At 41.8% G+C, this 22,848-nt stretch overlaps 1 protein-coding gene across 1 annotated transcript in view; it reads left to right on the top strand.

The window, feature by feature from the left end:
- Window positions 1-21,483: 21,483 nt before the first annotated feature.
- Window positions 21,484-22,848, top strand: part of LOC144797587 (chromodomain Y-like protein 2) — a 625,531-nt gene continuing 624,166 nt past the window's right edge. The window contains exon 1 of the mRNA XM_078668253.1: window positions 21,484-21,677. Coding sequence (XP_078524379.1) covers window positions 21,501-21,677 — 177 coding nt within the window. The 5' untranslated portion in view covers window positions 21,484-21,500. The remainder of the gene's footprint in view (window positions 21,678-22,848) is intronic.

Below are 22,848 nucleotides of genomic sequence, written 5' to 3'. Positions count from 1 at the left end.
AATACCAGTGGGCTATGGTCTGATAACACTCTGGGCTGATGGTCGATTCAACTTTTTCCCAAAAGTGTAGATGAGGCAAACAAAATAGTCCAGCCTCGCCTGCTTCTGATATGGGGCTGAGAAATAAGTATTCCCATGATCCTCGGGCATCTTTAAAGACCAAACATCACCCATGCTGTGTACCTGACATAGGTTGCATAATGATTGAAAGACCCTAGGCTTCCTTCCCCTATACCTCTGATCTAGTACCCAATTGGAGTCAAGGTTTATAATAAAATCTCCATAGACAATTAATGGTAAAGTCCAATGTGCTAATTCATTAATTAGCCATTCCAATAAGGTCGGATCATCCACATTGCTGCCGTATATGGAACTTAAAGTAAAATTAGGAATCTCTGGGGCCCTCCCACTTGCAATTACCCATCATCCTAGCGTATCTGTGCGAACCTTTGAAAATTGAATTGTCCCCCCCCCCTGGATAGTATCGAGACCCTCCTTGTCAGATCTGCTGCCATCTGTTGTGCCCTGTGACGGATTACGCTGCCTGCCCGCCCTGCCTGCGTTGAGCCGATCGTCCCGTAGTACCGCCCTCCCCCCGCCTGAAGTCAGACGCAGGAAGCAGAGCGGAGGGTGAGGGAGAGGGAACAAGGAATCCCGCGGCTGCCGTGGCCGCCGTGAGTGCCGCGAAGCACCGGGATGTGCCGTGAGCAGACTCCCGAGTAAATCAGGAAGAAAGCAGGAGAAGCAGAAGTACGCCCGGTGCCCACCGAAAGGAGGAAAGAAGCCTACTGACAGCCTGGAGGGGGCCTCTCAGCTCCCAACATAATCACCGGACGTGGGGCACGGCATGGCTTAAAGCTTAAATCCCACAGGCACACAGAGGTAAGTGGGGGAACGGCGAGGCAGTGAAAGCGCGGAACTTAACACCGCATTGTACCTTATTTACCCTGACTCTGTCTTACCCTGACCTGGAGAGCCGTTTGAATAAAGAATAAATATAGGGTGATTGGACTGTTGCAAACCCTCAAGTAAAGACATTCTACAGGGCACGCCTAGTGAAGTAGTGAAGTAGAGAGCCAAATATGGCCACGAAAAAAATGAAAAAACAGATGGAACATAATTTGAGATCAAGACTTAATGCTGCAAATACCATAAATGCAACTGGTCCAGGCTATTTGGAAGAGAGCAGTGAGTGCGTTGAAATAACTCCGAAAGCTAAAAAGAAAGGAGCCAAAAAACCAAAGGCGACGGCCAAAACCCCGGGCAGTGCAGCGTCAAACTCAATAAAGGAGTTTATGGGGAAGCACTTTAAAAAGGTGTTTACACCTGTAAAAGACAAAGACATTACAACAAGTAAAGTGGCATTCCTGAATGGAACATAAACAAGAAAAGAGAGGTCAGATCAATCTCTGGTCAATCTTTCAGAAACTTCTAAAGACCACACATAAAGGAGTCAAAAGTAAGGTTAACACACCCGTTTTGGGTGGTAAAGAAAGCCCTCACACACCGACCTAGTCAGTGTCATGCTTCATCATCGGGCCCCACCAAAGAGGCCGAGTGCCTCTTTGGTGTGCTACGATGCCAGAAAGACTGCGGAGCTGGTTGTGTGAGGAGGGCGTGCTCTAAATTACAGTGAAATAGTTAAAAGGGATGTATGACGTTACAACGCATACTTTTACTCCGCATACCATTACAACGCGGTATTTACAACGAATACCGTTACAACGCATAGCGCTTAGAGGTGCTGGATAGTGGTAAGTATAATTTTCTATTCCAACTCCAGTCCCCGTGGACACTAGGGAAGGTGTTGGATAGAAAATTAAACTTATTCCCTATCCTAGAGCGCCCCCCAGCGCAATGCGTTGTAATAGTATGCGGAGTAATGGTCGCGTTGTAGTGGTAGTGCGGAGTAAAAAATGCGTTGTAACAGGTGTATACCAGTTAAAAGTGCCTTAGAAAGGGTATCAAAAACAAACTTTAATGAGTGATCCCAAAGGTGCAAAGAGTATTAAGTGTCTGGATTTAGTTGCCAAGGTTCAGGGTTGGTTAAATACAGAATATACTCAAATTAATATTATAGTCAACATGTTTGTGCCATAAGGGTGGTTGTTAAATACTAAGGCATTCGTCAGGACTAAACCCCGGCGGTATGGGCTCTCTAATCACCCACCCTAACCTGGGGACGTGAAAGTGAAAATTAAAAAAGTGAAAAAAGTGCTTAAAAAAGGAGGAAGAGTGGGTTACTCATTCCAAAAATACTCCTTAGCTTATGGAGTGTTACAGCACCTGTAAAGTAAAGGACACAGACAAACAGAAGACAAACATAAACATTATAAATATGAGCCTTTCTGAATTATCATAGTGCTCCATGATATGTGGCTTTCAGTGGTGTTCCCAAAGTAAACAATGATTTTAAAGCACCATCCAAATAGCCCCTAGAGGAAGATAGCGAATAACTCTGGGAAGTGAAGTGCTAAGGGTGTACTATTTACAAGAAACATACTAGAATGGGGGATTTTAAAAACAAATGCGTGTACTCCTTATGAAGGGATCAATGGACCTAAAAGGTCTGTGCCCCTCAAGGTGGTATCTCAAGGTAGAATTCTCACCTTTTTACTTCAGAGGTGAAGCTCCATTTATTCCTCCAAATATTATCTTAAGTCTAGCCTTTTTGTGTAAAAAGACCTCAGCTTCAAGTTTTTGAAAGGGATCAAAGAGTTACCTTAGTCAACACCGTCTTTCAACTGTTGGATGTGCGAAGTCTGGACGTGCAAAGAATGAGATCCTGTTGCTAATCTTCGGGGCGTTGGGGCGGGCTTTATTGAATATCTGTTGTTGCAGCAAGAAGTTTCCGATGAAGACCAGCATTGGTCTGGGTTTTTACGCCAGCATCTTGCATTTGTTTTTTCCTGAATAGGGCAAAGCGATGGGCCCTCTGTATTTCTACATCCTAATCCCAGTTGGTTTGCTCAGGAAAAGCGATCTTTTGTCCCATGCCTTGCGCCTTTAGAGATTCCACCTCAACTTGCAATGCCTCTGTCCGAGTCTCAACCATGGTCAGCGGCTCCACAATTTCCCCACTTGTTTTGTTTAGCTTGCAAATCCCAGTTTGGACTTTTTTTGCGGCGATCCTGGCTCAACACCATTTTTTTTCCGTTTTCTTCCTATACTCGTTTTATTGAGGCTAAGATAGTCAGCAGGGAAGGCTCTTTTGTTCATTCCGACTCGATTCCACCCTCATTCGGCGGCCATATCTATGTGTCGGAGTAATCACAATTGAGTTGTTTGCAGGTGCATTTTTAAGACTTTCCATTCCGTGTTTTTTATTCCTTAGTTTTTTCTTTTGTGTTGTTTGGGTTGAAGAGTTAGAGCTATCTTGTAATAGAGTTTCCCCTACAATACTTTTTCTTTGTGATGTTTAAAGTATTAGAACTCACTTTTCTTTACTTTGGCTTTCATTCTATTTACTAATCTACCATACAAATAATTATACTTCAGCAACTTAACTGTCTTGGTGTGCTTCTAGTTTAAAGTCTTCCTCCTTTCCCTAAATGACAACTCTCTGTAGGTAAATGATCATTTGATCTTCACTTTTCAAAGACACATGTCTCTGTAAACCTACCCTGCAATTTTACCTATACATGGTGCCACTACTGCACTGCTAAAATCAAAACATGTGGCACCTTTCTCGCTATTTCAGAATGGCACAGTACAGGCCCATGTTACCCATATACTGTCCACCTTAATCTGAACTGGAAGTTTATGATTTGGAATGGTTTGCACTGCCTATAGGAGTACGTTCTGGCTTGACTGTGCTGTGTTTTCCTGCTTTGTGACATGTTTCAAATCATTTCAGCTGTTGTTCTTTCACTGTTTGCACTTTTCTAGTATAGGAGCGAAAAAAGAGAGCCTTTGTACAGCTTATTCTCATCTTAGCTCTTGATTTCAGTAATGAACATGTAGCCATGAGTGGCATTTCTATTTCATTGAACTGACACATCTGCCAAAAATGGTAAGTGTAAAATGTGATTTTGAGTACTTGCATGCTTTGTTACAGACTTCATTTCACATGCTTTCACAGATCACTAATGGAGTGTAGCACATACTTTTCTATGGGTTAAAATGCTGTTTCTACTTCTTGAGTTGTAGTACTTGTTTAGCAAAGTCATAAGCAGTGGAGAATGAAAGAGTTTTAAGTTAAATTTCTGAAAGCAATTCTCACCCCTTCAGCCTAGCTGAAGTCTATTGTCCAGTTCCCTTTGGGTTGAGCTCCAATTTCTTTTTCAGGATATGATAAATGAAAGTGAGGATTTTTTTATACTACCTCACAGCTAACACCACAGAATGCTGCCTTTGAAGAATGCAGTTTCATACCTTCAGGCTTATGCTAGTGTAAACTATTTGGTTATGCATTCAGGCGGATGTATAAGGAAGCAGGGATGAGTTACTTAACTTTGAGTTTGGAGCATTCTCGGTCACCTACTCTAGTCATGTTGCAGACCACAAAAACGTAAGCCTCTAGACCTGTGTACAGATTAAAATCATCTGCCTTATGGTAGATAAGGGTGGTGTACCTACATGGTTATTTGATTATCACTTTTCAGAGACAGAAACCTAGATGTCTCTAGATTTCAAATGTTTGAAGCTGCCTCCCATCTAATGCCATAGCAAGCTGCCTTTGTAGAATGAGCTGTTTCCCACTTTAAATCAGATGCTGGTTTACACTGTTTGCTTATGAGTTTTCAGATGGATCTGTTAGGAAGCAGAATTGGCTTACTTTACTTTGAGTTTAGCTTTTCCTTAATGACTGACTCCAATCATCACACAGACCAATAGTCTTTAAACGTCTGTACAGTTTAAAACCTTCATTCTTTAAATACATGGTATGAATGTAACCTATATCCTTACTTTATCTGCACTTTTCAGAGACACACCTCTCCCTAAACCTACTGTGCTATCCCTACATACGTGGTACCCATACTACACTACTAAAAGCAGGACTTGTTGCACTTTCTCTGCCGTGTGAGGATGTAACAGCACATTCACCATATAGTGCACTCTTGCACTTCACAAGGCGGGTTATATTTGGAAAATGGATCAGGTAGCTGAACTATAGTTTCTTTTTTGATGACTTTGCTGTCTTAACCTGTTTTTTACATGGTTTCACTTAAGTAAGGTTTCACTTTTTCTAGTAGTTTTATATTATTTTCCAAGTTTAATTATCAATATCCATTTAAACATTTAAACAAATATTAAAGTGTGGTGAATCTTTCATATTCAACCAACACTTAACCCTCCCCCACCACTGTACACCTGTTTCCTAGGCAGTCACAGAAGACCATATCACCAATGTAACAAAGGGGAACCCCTGACAGGCTAATGTAGGTAGAGAATCAGGGGAAAAATCAGAATTCACAAAGAAAAACCTTTCTCTACCTGTATATTTCAATATGTGCAATGTATCATCTATTCAAATATTGATCTCTGACTGGACCAAAGAACAGGACATCTGACACATCATGACGAATCTATTCATTATTGGATTTTATTTTTCATATTCTTCTTGGACAAAAAGAACAGTTGCTATACAACACATATTACCAATATGTATGATCATGTATAGCATTGAGCATTTATATACTTATTTGTGAAAATTGATTATATTCTATGTGGGCCTTTTAGCATAATTAGTTTGTTGATTGGCATAGGTGTGACATATGTATTTGTGGTGCTGTATGACATTGGTTTGAGTTTGAGTGTGTGTTGTGAATTATTGAATGATTGTTTGTTAATGGGACCTTTCCTTGGGTTTGATCATCTTTGCTGTATATAAAAAAACGTGTTGTCGTCTTTATGTATTATTATCTATGCATTGTTAATAAATATGTTGTATAGCAACTGTTCTTTTTGTCCAAGAAAAATATGAAAAATAAAATCTAATAATGAATAGATTCTCCATGATGTGTTAGATGCCCTGTTCTTTGGTCCAGTCAGAGTGTCAATATTTTAATAGATGACACAGTGTACATATTGAAATATACAGGTGGAGAAAGGTTTTTCTTTGTGACAGAAGACCATATCAAAAGGGTGCCTGTAGGTCCAAAGTTATCTATCAAGCATAGGGCCTTATTATGACTTTGGCGGTCTCAGAGCAGGGGGTGCCATGCCACTTCCCTGCTCCAAGACCACTAAATCCATTAAAAAACACCTCACCAGAGTACAACTTATAAAGTTTCTGGCAGGCAGTGCTTTGGCCTTCCCACGGCGATGCCTTTCAAAAATGCACTGAAATGGGAGCATCAAAGGCAGTTCCTGCAGGGTATGGACTGCCAAGTCCATGCCCTGCAGGAAGTGGGGGTTCATGCAGACTGGGAGGCACAACATGTGACCCCCTGCATGCACTCCATGCACCGCCATAAAAAGTGAGGCAGTGAGGAAACAAGTACTATGCATTGCGGGCTGCAGTGGCCCGCCAAGCATATTGCAACTTCAAGACCGCCACAACACAGCCAGTAATCTCTGATCCCTGGTGGTTGCGGCGGTGCCAATGTGGTCTGATCGCCCAAGTTGTATGGTGGAGGTCAGACTGCTGGTGTGGAGGTGCCCGCACTGGCACAGTGACTATGGTGGTCCATCGCCGTAAGACGGCCCATAGTCTGTTTCAAGGAAGCCTCTATATCATGCAATGATTGCAAGCCATCGTCTTCTCATAATGGTGTTAAACCAATAAAAACAAACTCCATAGTTAGACGTTTCTCTTCTCCAATCATGAGTCACAAATGAAACACAGTTACTTGCTACCTTTACTAATGTTGTACCTCATGAACGGCAACCACTAAGAAGCTAGGACTCTTTTATTATTTATTTTTTTCAAACTATATACTCTTCTAGAAAACTGGTTAATCTGCTACAATCTTCTTCTCTTTCTTACACTAGGATACCAGCAGCATGGTTCACATCAGGATTCTAGGGCATGCCTTTGTCTTTTGGGACTGAGTATGCAGCAGGTGTCGGATTGAAGGGGTCCAACCTCTTGAGTGAGTCACCAACCCAAGCTGTGTGCAGCAGGGTGGGTTAGCTGCAGGTCCGAGGTTGGATTGCTTTCCTACATTTGGTGTAAATAGTTTCAGTAGTTATTGAGTTTTAAGTGATAAAAAAAATTCCTGAGTGGACTTTAATGGTTTCACAGTTTTGTATATCTTGGCCTCTTGCATTCCACAGACCTTCCATTGGATGAGGGAGCTTTTTTATTAATTCATCCTTCTAGGATTCAAAGTTCCAGAACAGGAAGAATGGACCCAACACATTTGCATGAAAGAAATTCTCTTCCAGCTGCCATTTCAGGAACCAGGCAAGATTGCTACTTCTTACAAAAACAAATAAAAAATAAAGGGGCAAATGAGAGTTCAGTGTTGGCACACCCTGATCCCAAAATCAAAGAAAGGCCCCTTGATAGCATCACCAATTGACACAAAAATGTTTTTAAAGAGTTACACGATCTGTGGTACCTCTGTACACACCTACAAAATTGGCCTGGGATCAATTGTCTCACAAAATGTACCTCAATCTCTGGCTGACGAAGGGTGTGTTAGGGTTTTCCAGTAGCCTATGGGGTGTTGTAGCTTGTCCTGAGTTTACACTAAGCTGGCATGAAGCTTTCCCTGGTTTTACAGCTTCTGAATAGTTGTCCATGCATTAAAAAAACTGTAACAAAGCTAAACCAGGCCGAAGGCCAATCTCAATATAACTATCGCACCTGCAGCATACAGCCAAGGCCCATGTATAGCGATGGTTGGCTGCCAGTATTCAGTGGCATACAGGTATTGACTGAAATCTATGCCCTCCTTCCAACCCTTTTCTTTGCATGTGAAAAGGCTGGGCACATTGGGGGCACACAGCTGGCTTTGCCAGCTATGACAGGTTGGGCACTGGCCGAAGACCATGTATGGGAGAGGTTGACAGCCCATTGCAGTTTAGCTACAGGATCAGTTCAGAGGCCCCGCCCTGCAACCAACCCTTGCTTTGCACGTCGGACAGCCAAACTCCACTGTGCAATCTCCCTCACTTGTTTCATCATTTTCACACATGTTATCATTGACTCACTCATCCATCCATCTCACCTCATGCCCATCACTTGCTCTCACTCGTCTCATTCACATGAAAAAAACAACATACATTTTTATGCCTTTTCAAAAAATAAAGTTGTTTCTGAAAAGAAACTTTAGTTTTGTTTTATTTAAAAAGTTTTATGTTTCTACTTTTTTGGTCTATTTATCGATACATCAGCAAGGCTGTAGGTGGGTGTCTAATAGAGCTAAAGAATCCTTTTACCTGAGTTAAAGATTGAGAGCAAAACCAGGTTAGCCATTCCAATCATTCACCTCAGTGCATTGTATATGATATCGAACTTCTCTTTAGCCACAACAATGTGTTCTTCAATCTTACCATCCTTGAATATAGGGCTGAAGTGTGCCAATCTGTGTGCTGTATCGGATGAGTGCATGTGTGGTAGACGTACGCCTCCAGAGCTTGTTGCTGCAAACAGTTTGGACATATTCAGATGTGACTTTCCCCATCCCATTTGAAGGTATTTATATTTATGTTTGTTTCTCTAATAATAGAATGTGGCATCATCTGACTGACAATTCTGAAGACGTAACCAAACCTAGGTGCTACTTACATCTGAATTACCTGCACTTTCCCCATAATGACAATTAAGGTTTGAAAACTTTGTATAGTTCATGTTGGAGGAGATCTGATTGGCTGCCACCAGATCAACAAGGATGTGACTGCAGCCTTCTTAGGACTTGGGAGTAAACCTGGGCAGAGTTCACAGACTTCTGATACGCGGAACTCCGAGAAGGGCAAAAAAACTGTGCCGCGCTACGTGGAGCTCCGCAAGCAGTGGAGTGCGTTGGATAAATGTTGTTTGCAGTGATTGTCAGTGCCAGGTGCTTGTCTGCACTGTGCAATCATCGCGAACGGCACCATGCACAAGGGCGCTGCTTCCTTTCTGCCACTCAAGTAGATTTTTACTCGAGCGGCAGCATTCTCAATGTGAGTGGACAGTTCCTCCTCGAGAGCGGTCACGAGCATATGCGCCCACTCGCGATGAGAAATCTGACCGTCTGCGTTGAAATCTCTCCGGGAGGTTGGCTTTCCGCGCTCGCCAACTTGATGTTGACAATCGTGAATGAGGAAATGTATCGCTGAGAGGTGGATTTTCTATGCTTGCGCTCGCCTACTTGGCATGATGAACGTGAGTGAGGGAAAAAACAGTGGAGCAGAGTTTTTGGAACTATGTGAGCTCCACATATCGCAGAGTGAGGAAATCTCTGCAAACTCAGCGAGCGGAGCGGAGCGGAGCGGAGTTACCCACCCAGACTTACTCAGGACTAAGTATTACAAAGAAACTTAAGAAACATATATAAATGGCCAGGGTAGGGATCCCCTGCCCCTTAGGCCTGATGGGAGGGTCCCTGAAGGACCCCACCTCAGGGCCAGTTTCTTTTTTCTGTACCGTGTTGCTGAGAAAAAAATGCTTGGCTTTGACTATTTTCAAAAATGTATCCCCATCGATGTTCCCGGTCCCTGACCTCCACTGACCCCGCCCTGGGGCTCCCCTAGTGGACCTCAGCATGGGGTGCACCCCCCGGGGTACCCACCAAAAGAAAAGTGGGTGGCTCCAGCCAGAGTAGCTGGGCCACGGGGGCCATGGGGCTCCAATTGTGTGCCCCACATAAATTCATATGTGGGGGCCCCATGTGGGCACCATGACACCCACTAAAAGAAAAGTGTAGCAGCTCCTGCCAGGCAAACTAATAATAAATGAGCTGGCAGAGATGCCTATGTATTCTTCACTGCTCCGATGAAGTGCTTCATAATGCCCTTGGGTTACTTTAAATTATATTTTTTTCATACGGGTGGTGCCCCTAGAAGAGGCAGGGAGGGGTACCGCCAACAATATCTAAAATGTTGTGGATGGCTGCGGCTGTAAAAAGCGCAGTAGCCCCCCAGAAACATAAAAAACATACAGTAAGAATCCATGACCCCAGGAGAGATTACCATATTTTTTTAAAGCATCCCAAGCTGGAGCTATATGCTCTTCAGCTGGAGTACAGGGCCTTTTTGTTGTGGGTTCGATGGTTACACTATGTGATCTGATTTTTTTTTAAAGAAAGACTTCTCTACTGGTGGCAAAGGGGTTTTCGGCCCCCACGGATCAACATGACTGGAGGGAACTCCATGTTCACCCACCACCTGCACCAGTAGCCTCTACTGCTGACTTGCTGAGAAAAGGGGGTGCTGCCTCCCGACTGTGTTAAAGCACACCCTGAAATCCCGCTGACTGGGGATTCTCTACTTGTGTCAAGGGAGTTTTGGTCCCCCACAGATCGACCTGCCTGGGAAGAACTCCATGTTCTATTGCCCCTTGCACCTGGAGGCACTCCGGCTGATTCTCTGAGGGAAGGGGGTGGGACCGCATGAATGTGCTAAAGCACACCCTGCAATCCCGCTTCACGGGCTTTGCCCCGGCAAAGCGTGGAGCAAGTGCAGACCAGTCCACGCCCTCAAAGCCAGGCTAAGGCAGAACAGGGCCACCCCCACTTGGCTGCTCGTCCTTGATAATGTGGTGGCAACGAGCCTTATAAGTATAAGGCACTGTGGACCTAAGTTTATATCTTAAAGTTGGCTGCGACCCCTTTTTTGCTTTTGCATGTTTTTAAGTGTGGATCGTTATGGGGAAAAGTAAGGCAACTACTGGTCCTAGAGCAGTAACCGCTCAAAAAAGCATGCAGTTTATAACTGTGTGACTAGAGATATTGCAACTCTAATTCAGGCGGTGGAGTCTATCCTGAAATCAGGTGGGTCTAAGAATGACTGCAATGATATAGCACCAAAAATGGGGAAGGTGGCAGAAAAAATAAAAATAAACTTGAAGCCTGGTAAAGCTGCTACTAACATTGATCCCCTACAGCATAACAAACATCCATCAAGCCAACAAACAGGATGGAAATGACCAATGTGGAGTTCCAAAACACGTTTGAAGCCTTGAAGCAGATTTCCCCATCTGCCTCTTGTCCCCAAAGCTCTACTTTTAGGTTAACTGAATAATATTCGTACTCACTGTTCCAATCATTCTACTCTTGAAAAGGCAGTTGACCTATTTAAAGATCTGAGTGGTGAAATAAATGATTTAAAAGAAGTTATGCTGGAAGTAGTTTATTCCCCTGCTAGACTGTCTGGTGGCTGCGCACATTTCTCCTCCTCTTTGAATAATGGGGCCTCAAATCCTCCCTTCTTTGCCGGAGTCCGCAGACATATCACAATGGCCCCCACAACCCAGTCTTGGGTGCACCATGAGGAGTAAAAAAAAAGTAATAGGAACCAGGAGAGTATGTGCCCTTCACAAATGATTATGCTGGCAGATACCGGCCATGTGGCAGTGTCCATCTAAGCGGATGCCCGAAGGATTGCATAGGCCTAGGCCAATGAAAACTGTCCTTGATACAACTCTGCTCCCATATATATCACCATTAGCTGGCATGTGTCCTACACTTATTGAGACTAGTTACCCTACGTTTCAAAAGGTAGCTTCATATTCAAATGGCTTGAGTATTCCACTGCCCCCAGTAGGATATAGCTTCTCTGTGACAAAGGTTCCAAAACTATTATCTGGATACTTTGAAGATAGTGACTCTTTGAAAAACAAAGTCTTGCATTGGATTAGAAATGTTATGCACTGTTATTCTATTGTGCATTATAATATGGTGTTTACGAGACGTCACAAAAGACATGTTGGCCAATAGACTCTATTGAGATTAAACTTGTCGACCCTGAGTTTGTAGATGGCTGTGTTAGATCAACATAAATCTCCCACTGCATGGTCCGAAATCTGCTTCAAGCTGAGGCTTCAAGTGGTTGAAAAGACTACAGGCAAGAATAGTTTTACGATTGGACAGACAAGACCTAGCACAGCCCAAAGGAATGGAGCTCCCCTTGTCCACTCATCTAATAGTGGGTTAGCTTTGGTAAATTGACCGCCTAGCCCTTCGGTTTCCTTAGTGGAAGCCATACCTTTTCCAGACCATGTTTCAATTGGCCTGACATCTGTCAGAGATACTATGACTATTACTTGTCATTACATGGAGGACAATAGTGTAACTTGCCTGTGTCAAGGCCAACAGTGTGGGCTATGATCATGTCTCTGACCTACATATTCAACATTCCCTTAATTGCTTGAAGTTGTTAAACTCAATTATTGCTGGCATTAAATCCAAATTGGCATATGACAATTGGGGACGTTTTATCAATATATTCCATTTTTGTATCCTTTAAGAGTATTGGCAATCGATAACTATACAGGTAGGGCTTCACCACATTATGGGCCCTATTAGGATGGCGGAAGGACCTGCGTCCGTCCGCCACCCCAGAGGAGGAGGGAACATCCGCAGGGGCTGCGGCGTTCCCTCCATGCAGATTAAGATGTGACCGCCACCCTGGCGGTCACATACCTTATGTTTAACATTGCGGCGGGTGCTGCTTGAAGCAGCGCCTGCCGCAAGGTTAAAAGTGTATGCTTTGCAAATGCATGCACAAAGCGGCAGGCACCGCGCGTTGCATAACGCTTTGTGCATGCATATGCAGAGGGGCACCATAGGTACCCCCCATGTGCACCCCCCACCCCCCAACACCCTGGGGGCTCTCAACGAGCCCCCAAAAACGAAAGACCACATGCCTTTCCACGGCGGAATATCCGTCGCGGAAATGCATGTCTTCTGCCCCATCCTAATATGGCTGGCGGTGTCTGATAGACACCGCCACCATATCAGAGTTTTTCCGCCGCTGTCGGAATGCGACCGCGGTGGAAAAGCGGCGGATGGCCTTCCTGACCCACCAGCCATCCTAATCTGGCGGTGGGTCTTTGGAGCCTTCGCAGCGGTTAATCCACATCCTCCGGGCCGGCGGTGGCTTCCGCCGGCCCGGAGGATGCGGATTAACCGCGATCATAATCGGCCCCATAGTATTAAGGCCCTACCATCGATTGAAGGTAAACCATCAGGAAGGCTCATTATTTGGGCGAATTCATCACTTGACTGCTCAGTCAAGGTGATTAAGACTAACTCACCAGACCCTCTCGCCCTCAAAATGATACCGAAGACAGGAATTCCCTACTTTATGATTAATATCTACAATAGGTTATCCCTCTTTAATAAACCCTCCCAGACCTTTGAATCCTTGAAATCACTGTTAGAATTTCATGAGATAGGATCTCATGTGAATATTGTGGGAGATTTCAACACCTGTTTTGAGCCCTGTGCTATAGATGATGAAGGTAGAAGGTGAAAGCTAGGGGATTGCCTCTTATTTCAATCCCAGGAAGAAGGTTAAAATAAGTACAGCTGTCCTGCAAGTAGTAGATATAACTGTCACATGGATTGAGGGTGTTTAATAGCCAATCAACTTTTGATTGTAAAGGTAAACCAATTTTTCTGAGAAATGATTAAAAGAATAATATTGATTATATTATATTAGATGTAAGGATCTAGCAGGAGATGGTAGATATGGCGTTCATTGATTGCTGGGATAGCAACAACTTTCCTCTTTTCACTGGATCTAAAGGGATCCCAGATTAGGGATGAATCTCATTTTGAGACAGTAATGTTCAATGCAACAGCTCTGACAATTAATAGATGGAATGTAAGATGGGCAGCTCTGGTTAATACTGCAAGTGCTCTAAAAGAGATTCATTAATTGGTTAGCAGAGAATTGTATACATTAGGAAGACAGGGTTGTCAAAGGTCAAAGATCCTTGCTGTGCATGAAGACTTGTTTGCAAGCCTGGGGAAATTATTTGAGAAAGAGGTTAGGGTCTGAAATATTAACCCTAAAAGGCACAAATGGTTTAATCATCAGTGCCGGGAGGCTAGAATTGTCTTATATACCGCCATAAAAAGTAAAAAGAGAAATTATATAATTATTCAGAGACAGGAATACATGAAGTTTATTAGGTCCAGTCACTACCAGTGGGAAGGTCAGGTTTGGGCTGACTTGCTGGAAGCTGTGAAAGAGAAAGATCCCAAATGCTTTTAGCATTTGGTCATCCATGATGGAAGTAGGATTTTGCTTGTTCCGAATGCCATGTATATGTAGCAGAGTGAGTCAAACATTTTACTGATCTTTATACAGACCCAACACCCTTAGAAGATGCTAACAAATCTTGGTAGCCCCCATATATCACCAAGGGCATTGATGGTATGTTAGTGGTGTTTACCCTGGAAGAAACCCTCAATGCCATTCAGGCCCAGAAAGTCGGAAAAGCTCCCGGTTTAGACAGGATTCCCTCTGACTTCTAACGTTCAGAACCCTTGGTTTGGGCACCTTGCATACACTGTCTTTCTAACGGACTAGTTGCAGGCACTCCACTACCCCATTCCTGGAAACAAGAGTACAACCCTCCGGCCATATGTTCTTTATTGGGGCAAATATCCCTGGACCTTTGTAGTGTTGCTGTGCCTATCTGAGGGATTGAACGGAGTTTCCTGATCACACGTTTATCTGCCAGCTATATCAATGAGTAACCTCAGGGCTAGGTCCTACCCCCTGCCAAACCATGTATGTCTGAGTCAGGTTGATAGAGAGTTCATGATGGTTACATTTAAGAATTGAGATGTGATTTAGTTTTTCCATATGAATGTATCATTTTAAACATTGGCATTTATTTTTCTTATATTATCAGAGTGATCAAAATTAAGACTAGTGGAGGGATGTTAAAGTGACATAACCAGCCATTTTTAATGGTTTACCAACAACAGAAACAAAGACTTAGGCATGCCCAACAGAAAAAGTTGAAATGGGGACGTAAAGCGTAGTCTACAAATAGAGAATAGTAAGAGAAAATAAGCTTTACATGGAGGACGGCAAAAGAAGAGGGAGCGCCTTTGCTCTAAGCTCTTTATTTTTATTTTTTAAAGAGAGAGACAGAAGAACGTTAAGTAAGTTTGGATATGTAATGAGCTTTTGCTGATAGAATTTTAATCAATATTATGTATTTTGAGTGAGTTTACTCAAATTTTGCCGTTTCATTTTTTAGAAAATGTATGTAATATTTTCAAATTGATTCCCTTCAAAATTAGGTAAAAACCTTGAACTGCATTAGAGAAATGAAAAAAGCAAATAAAATTAATAAGTAATAGAAGAATAAGTATTTGAATTCAAATATTAATTATGTTAAAGATTATGAATTAGAAGAAACATAACTAGAGTTTTCTTTAAGGTTGATGATTTGTTTTAGTGCAAGACTGAATGAGTAAAATTTAGTACTGGATGATCACCAGAACTAATGTTAATTAATTTGCAAGGAGTGGATATAATCTTCACCCAACTACACCAACAATGTTTAAAGGACATTGTGAAAATTGCTGAGTTATAATATATAGCAAGAACACATTTTGCTACATTATGACACTCATTTGGGACCAATTTAAAACGGTTCATGGCATTTCTATTGAAATTGGAATTTGCAAGAATTACTTGTTCTGTTTTTTAAATGAAAGAGGAGTCTATTGGGTTTCAAAAACATGATGGTCATGGAGATGTTGCAGTAAAGTTAAGCGTTTCAAGGATAGTTTCTTGAATCTTTTTCCTAACTTTTGTTAATTGACGACTGGCTAAAGATTCTATGCTGAAACAAACCAATGAGGTTTTTACATTGTCTTCAAAAGGAAAACAAACATAGGCCAGTTTTGTATATTTCTATTATCTCTGAAAAGTGGGATGTGTAGATACATTTGAATTCTGCTAGTGTGAGAATAATTTGAACTTTAATGTTATTAAACTGGATGATTTGTCAGTTAATTTATTTTAATCAATAACGAGGTGAAAATGTTTATAACAATTTATTTTGAATAATTCAGCATGTGAAGGTCCATCTAGTTTCAAAATTGTCTGTATCCAAGTAGCCACTTTTCACTGTGAGAAATCAGTCCATGATTATGAATAGGGTTATTGGGTGAAGAGGACATCTGAGTTTGTATTTTAGAAGTAATTATTCATAGTTGTATCAGGTACAAATGGTTATGTTGACTACAACAGAAAAAGTTAATGTTTGTGTTATCCAGAAGGTCGCTGGATTGATATAGCTCTAGCTCAGCCCATACTTTCAAAACCAGAGTCACATTTTGAATTTCTTGCAGTGTCATAGTGACTAGGGTGACTTGTCTCCAGTTTTAACTGTCTTTTTCATCATGATATATCACCTCTGGTGGAAGTCATAGAAGCTGCAAGATTGAGTAATCCTTGACGATATTTTGTCAAAGAGAGGAGCATGGAAATATATGCATCAGTGTAGCACAAAACCAGGGAGGAAGTGCTAATCATGGGATTTTTGTCATACTCCCCTAACACTTGGCCTGCAAGGAAGGTATTATGGTATTTTTTCAAGGTCTAATAATCTCACTATTTTTTCCTTTATTAATTGATATTCTTTTCATGACATTTTACATTTTGGTTGCTCAATAGGAACTTTTGCGGCACTTTAGTTTGTGAAAATGTTAAAAGGTAATGATACATGTAGATTTGAAATCGTGGCTTATGAAACTAATTTCTTTTTTTTTTTCTTTTTTTTTTAATCTTTATTTCGATCATTACAGATCATAAAAGATATACAAAAGATCACACCATAAAATTTATAAAAATAGATTCAGTATTTGAAAATTTTAAAAGTTCATGATTACAGTCTGAAAAAATAAGTGCATTTTAGATTAAGAATTAGTAGATCGTGCCTCATTAGAGTCCTTTATAATTCTTGCGCGTACTCTCCACATTGCCGTCAAAAATTTCGCCATGACAAACACAGTTGGAGCTGCTAAGTCTGTTTTAAGCACTCTGTAGGCTGGGGCGTAAGATCGAAAACCCAAATTCCTTAGATAGGGGACCAGCCAGTAGCTCCTGATCTTACTGTAGGCTCTGCAAAACAGGACCACGTGTAGGTCACTTTCCAGCTTGTAGTTGCATGCTGGACAGGTAGCCAACTCCAAGTTGCCGTCCCAGGATTTAGTAAAGGACCTCAACGGTAGCGAGCCGTATCTCCATTGCAGGAAAATCTTTCTTACATACACGGGGGACATGGCATCTAAGACATACTCAGGACTATAGGAGTCTTTTGATTTGATAAATATGTCAGTCAAAGAACCTTCCCGGATTGAGCTCAAAGATCTTTGAGACATAAAGCTATAAAACAGTCTGGAAAGTTCTTTCCTCGGAAGCCTTGTGGACGTTCCTTCCGGGTTACACCATAGCTCTGGGACTCCGAGGGTCATACACATGTCCCTAATGTACTTCAGCCAAGGAATTTTAGACACATGTATTGACCTGAGAAGCTCCTGTAGTTCGCTTCTATAGTGGCCCAGGTCCTGACTGCTCCACAGACGTCTCCAATATAAACTAATTTCACTAGCAAGTCCCACACACATTTTTCATAATCCCGCTGTAACTAATAGAATATCAGCACAATTTTTAAGAATCTTTTTGAGTTGTTCCAATTTCCTATAAATTAACTTTTGATTGTTTAATTGTGCCTTTTTAATTACCACGTTGTTCATTCAATTTTTCATGCCAGGCTTTTATCATCCAAGATACCACTGTAACTTAATTGCTAACCTAATTTAATGCAATTAGAGCTGAATGTTTCCTAAATGTACAATATACCATCATTTTTCATGTGATTTCACATTTATTCTTCATACTTACATACCAACACCCTTATTTTCACAGTAATCACACTGCTGCACACATACTCTCTGTAGTGATGTATTCATCCCAGAAAACCCTTGAAAACACGGTTTTTGACTAGCTTAATTTATTATTTATTATTACAAACTAATCTTAATTTTCTTTATCTTATATACGTGAGCCTTAAAGAAACAGGTGAAATCAGAGTAAGATGGAGAGTCTAGGCTTAGAAAGTAGAGTACTAATCATTCATGTGATTTTGGGATATCAAACCCATGTTTAACCACAGCGGTAAAGAGAAAATCTAATGAGACTCATTTAAATGTCTTTCAGTAGTGACTTTAAGCATCCAATTTGAGGAAGCTTTCTTTACACCTTTTTCAATTATGTGCAGATCACCATGAAATTGATGCCACATTTTCCTCTTAAGAATAAAGTGTGATTAGAACTTAGAATTTTAGGGATTGATTTATTGAATATTGTTGCTAATATTGGGTTACGTTGTACATTCCATATTCATCAATGAAATTTAATGCAAACTTGTCAAATGTATGATTTTTATTAACTTTGTCGGGGCAACTAGAACTGCCTCTTGGAAAGAACGTTACCTTGCCTCACTCAGTGATATATTATAAATAGATAGATAATTAGGTAAAAAGGAGACTGCAAACCCGGTCCACTTCTCTAACAACATATTCAGACCTGTGGCAAATTACTGTGTTAGATCCATATAAAAAGGTGCCTGCAGTAAAATATTCTAATTAATCATTGAGTCAAGTTTCATGGTTGAAAATGCTCAGCTTCGGTCAGTCAGACTGGGACCCTTGAATCGCTGTTCTGAAAAATATAAAACATCTTCTGGTGCTCCATGTAAGTATAGGGTTGTTCCTTATACAATGGTCTAGAATGAAAGTCTGCCAGTCAGCTCCAGCACAGAATACATTTCCCAAAGATCATGAGGATACGTAGGCTTTGCAGCTCATGGTCACCCTAGAAATTGGAGAACCCACATGTAGTACTGGTATAATATCATCCCCTCTTTGAAGGAAGGGATCTCTCATTGAAGTTGATGACAGTGAGCAGCCCACTCGTCAGCAGAAATGCAAAATTCATTTTGTTTGCAGATAATGTAGAGCAAAATATGGTCCTCTCTCAAAACCTACCATGATTGCTAGTACGAATGTACACCTTAAGTATCTTCAAGCTACAATTTTTACTGCAAGACAATTTACAGTTTGTATTCATTTTCTTTAAGTGAGAGCTCATTTTGCTCTTTCCTTCAACAGACTATTCCATCTTCCTTTATTTAAAAAGTACCAATGGACGCTTCCTTAGCTGAACAAGGGGTCTCATAATAGGGTAGGCCATTAGACTTCTTACAAATTATCTTCACAGTTATCAAACGCTCTGTTCCTTCATATTAGAGCAAATATTACATCTATCCATTTTGTTGTGGAGCCAGCGATGAAGTATTGATTTATTCTACCGTATGATAGATTTTTGCCACCCCCATTGGGTTCGGGGCTTTTACCAGGTAGAAACTCCTGAAGTGGAACTGCAGCTGTATCTCATTTCCAACTATGCTGCGGAAAGACATGGTCACTCATATCACATGAAAATATTTGTGTTAAGTTTGGTTGTTAAATAACCAGTTTATGTCCTCTTATGTGTGCCAAAAACAAACACAGGTGCAGGATGTGCGTTATTTTCTACAAGATCTTGGTTTTTACTAACTAAATACAAGGGTGACTGGTGTAGGCACTTTACTTTTCTCAGGATCTTGCATTAATACCTCTGTTTTGCCAAAACAAAATTGCAAATCAGCTTAAAAAACACACTCTTACAAAAATCTGAAATATTACTGCAATTTTTTAAGTATTTTAGGGTTACAATTAAAGTGTTCTTTTATATGACTAATACCGCTAAAAGATCAAATAAATCACTGCCAGGCCGTGTTGAAACTAATGTATAGGCAGCACAACATTTGTTGCCATTGAAAGTGGGCTTTAACAAGCTACATTTGGTAAAGGCATTGATATTGAGAAGTAGAAATAATGTAACACATAACAAAAAGAAATTTCTTAATTGCGACACTATACCATTACATATTGACGAGAGTGAGATAGAACATTTTTAGAAGGTGTGGGAAAAGACATTGTCAACACTGAAGATCAGAAATATGATGTGCAAGTATCTATCTATTTTGTACAACATTGAAATACATAATGCATTCACTATAAATAGGTTACCCCCGACAATGATTAAGTTAGCAACAGTTAAAGTAAAAAAAGGTGAGTTGCAGATAGTGTCAGCTAAAAGGTGTGGATAATGTTAATGTCTTGTCCGAAAATTCAGTCTTTTGGTGCGTCATAGTTAACATGATATACATCAAGGATAACATCAATCAACAAAAAGCTGTGTGCACTTGCTTCTGTTTGATAGCCCAGACATGTGTTCTCCATTCTAATAAACGGCATTCCCTTTTGGTGAGCTTAATTTGCGATTTCACCATTGTATGCTTGAAAACGAATTTAACATTGTGCAAAAATGTTAATTACACTTAAGAAATATCCATTTTCCCCAAAGTAATTTAAAAAAAACAATTCTATACCTGACTCTTAAAGAGAATACATTGTACAACAATTAGTTTTTAAATATTACCTGCTATAATTGAATGGAGGCTTTAAAGAGCACATACAGGCGGGTGTTGTCTTTAGACAAAATCAAAGAAACATGTTGCACCTATAGTGGTGATTGTGTTTTCCATTAGCATGTCCTAGTTTGTTTGCCATTGTGTCACTGTTGCTTTAGAGCTGAAGATGCCTTCAGAACACACAAAGATTTGATTGAACATTGTACAACAGAACATAAAAGCAAGATTATGACTCCTTTTGCTGGTGGTTTGACTTTTCCAGAGCAATTGTAACTTTCAGGCACTGCAAAAAATCACAACAAATTGATGGAAGCACTAGAACGACCTGTAATACTGTAGAAAACAAACACAGATAGAAAAAAGGATACAATAACCCTTCTCGTCAATTAAAAAACACAAATTCTCTTGACCAGTGCATATGTCAATACAATATGCTCCTCTGAAGCAGAGCTATTCGAATGTGATGCTTACACCTAAGGTGGGCGGTTGGTCTGAAATAGATACCCATGACATATGGCTGCATTCTTACACAAATTCTTCATGTTTGGCACTTTCTTTATATTTTTTTTCTTCTTTTTACCCAGTTTCTTGGCCGAGTATCTGTGCAAGTGTATTATTTATTCTTAAACCATAACCTTTAACTTAGGCTACAAAGCCTCATCATATTTAACACCTGTAATTCTTCTTCTTACCCTGGTACATTATTTTTTCTTTTTTCATTGTTCCCTGTCAATGTGACTTTTTAGTTTTGCTTTTTGTCATTTTGAATTTGTTTTCTATATTTTTCTTTTCCTAGTATTTATTGCCTAGATGTGTCTTCTAGCCAGGGATGGCGCCTTTGTACTTCACTCTTAGGGTGTTTCAGAGTCATTTTGAATAGTTCCCTCTTACCCGGGATTTTTTCAGTGTTTCCTTTCTTTTGCCCCAGTGTATTTTTGGCCTTTGCTTTCTATTCCCGACGACTGAACCATCTAGGTAGCTGGCGGAACGCCCGGCCAGCCAGCCGCTCCTGCTGCCTCCCCGCTCAAGGGCGCTGTGGGAGCGGAACAGGCGGCAGCAGAGAGCAGGGCGGAAGGCGGCGCCTGTGTGCAGCCTCCAGCTCAGCTCCTCGCCGATGCTCACGCCTCTCTCCCCGTGCCCGAGTCTGCGCACTGCGCACATGGCGAAGCCCAGAGCCTGTCATTCTGCACAAACATACAGCTCCCCCGCGGCAGCAGCACGGAGAGGAGGAGGAGGAGCGCACATACGCCAAGTTCCGCAGCCCAGCATGGCTTCGGGGGACCTTTATGAGGTACGCAACGCATAGCCAGGATCCAGAGCCCAGCTGTGGGTATGGACTGGACTGGGAGCGGGCTGATTGTGGGGGAGGAAGGCTCGCGGAGCCCAGCCGGAGTTACTGAAGAACAGAGGAAATCGCCGGGGTGGCAGGGGATGAAGGGCTCCCTCTTCTCCCTCCACCTCCTGTACGTGGGGTTGATACGCAGGCCTAGAGAGGCTCTCGCGTGCGGTGCAGTGGCGCCCCAGAGGGCAGAGTAAAGAAAGTCCAGGTAAAGTCAGTTCCCGACCTGCTGCTGCTGAATTTGTTGCGAATGCAGGAACGGAAGACGCTTTCTCGCTTGCTGCTCCTGTGGGCGGAGAAATCGGCGCTGGTCGAGTAGGAGACCAAAGTAAGCTACAAAATAATAGTGTCACCTTTGCAAGTGGCCTTAGCGTGCTGCTGAGGATCCGGCATTTAATGTATGTATTCGAAATCCACTTAGCGCTGGCAGGCCAGAGAGAAGTGTCAAAGTTTGGGATGCTGCTGTCAGTGGTTTGGACCTCGCTGCCTGCCTGCCTCTTTTTAAAGCCGCGGACCTATTGCATGTTTATTTGACCTGCTGCTCGCATCAATCGTTTTCTCGTGCACTGTGTTGCTGAACGACAAACCGCACGCTGAACAAGTGCTGGATCCGAAGCAGAATAACACAGGCAATTTAAAGCAATAAATGCACTTGCTCAGATCAGTCCGTGTGCTACTTTAATAAGAGTTGATTTGTAAAAAAAAAATGGTCAGTGGTAAATTGCTACCCGAGAAAGGACAACCTGGAATGTGTAGTAGACAAGGAGGGAATTATGTCTTGAAACAACGCGTGGTGTGTTTTATCTGCTGCAGCAGACATCCCCAAGAGAGCTTGCTACGCTCATCATTTGCGTTGTACCATAGCCATTTTTGACGGTGTCCACTTTCTCTTGACAGAAACGTCTGTGTAGTGCCGTCTCGCTCGGTGTGATGTGAGAACTATGCATCCCTCGCTAAAGGGCGTGTGATGATTCCTGGACCACTGACATTATTTCTTGCGTTCTGACGCCAGGACAAGCAGAGCGGCAAAGTGTTGACCTGTTTAATGCGCGGAGCATAGTGGCGTGTTCCTTCTGAGTTGAGGAAACCTAAGATGTGCACCCTAGCATCTTGCTTCTGGAGC

Source organism: Lissotriton helveticus, chromosome 12 (assembly GCF_964261635.1).
Source record: "Lissotriton helveticus chromosome 12, aLisHel1.1, whole genome shotgun sequence".
NCBI classification, from domain to species: Eukaryota; Metazoa; Chordata; class Amphibia; order Caudata; family Salamandridae; genus Lissotriton; species Lissotriton helveticus.
Note: the sequence above shows the minus strand (reverse complement) of the source record. Positions and strands in the feature narration are given on the sequence as shown.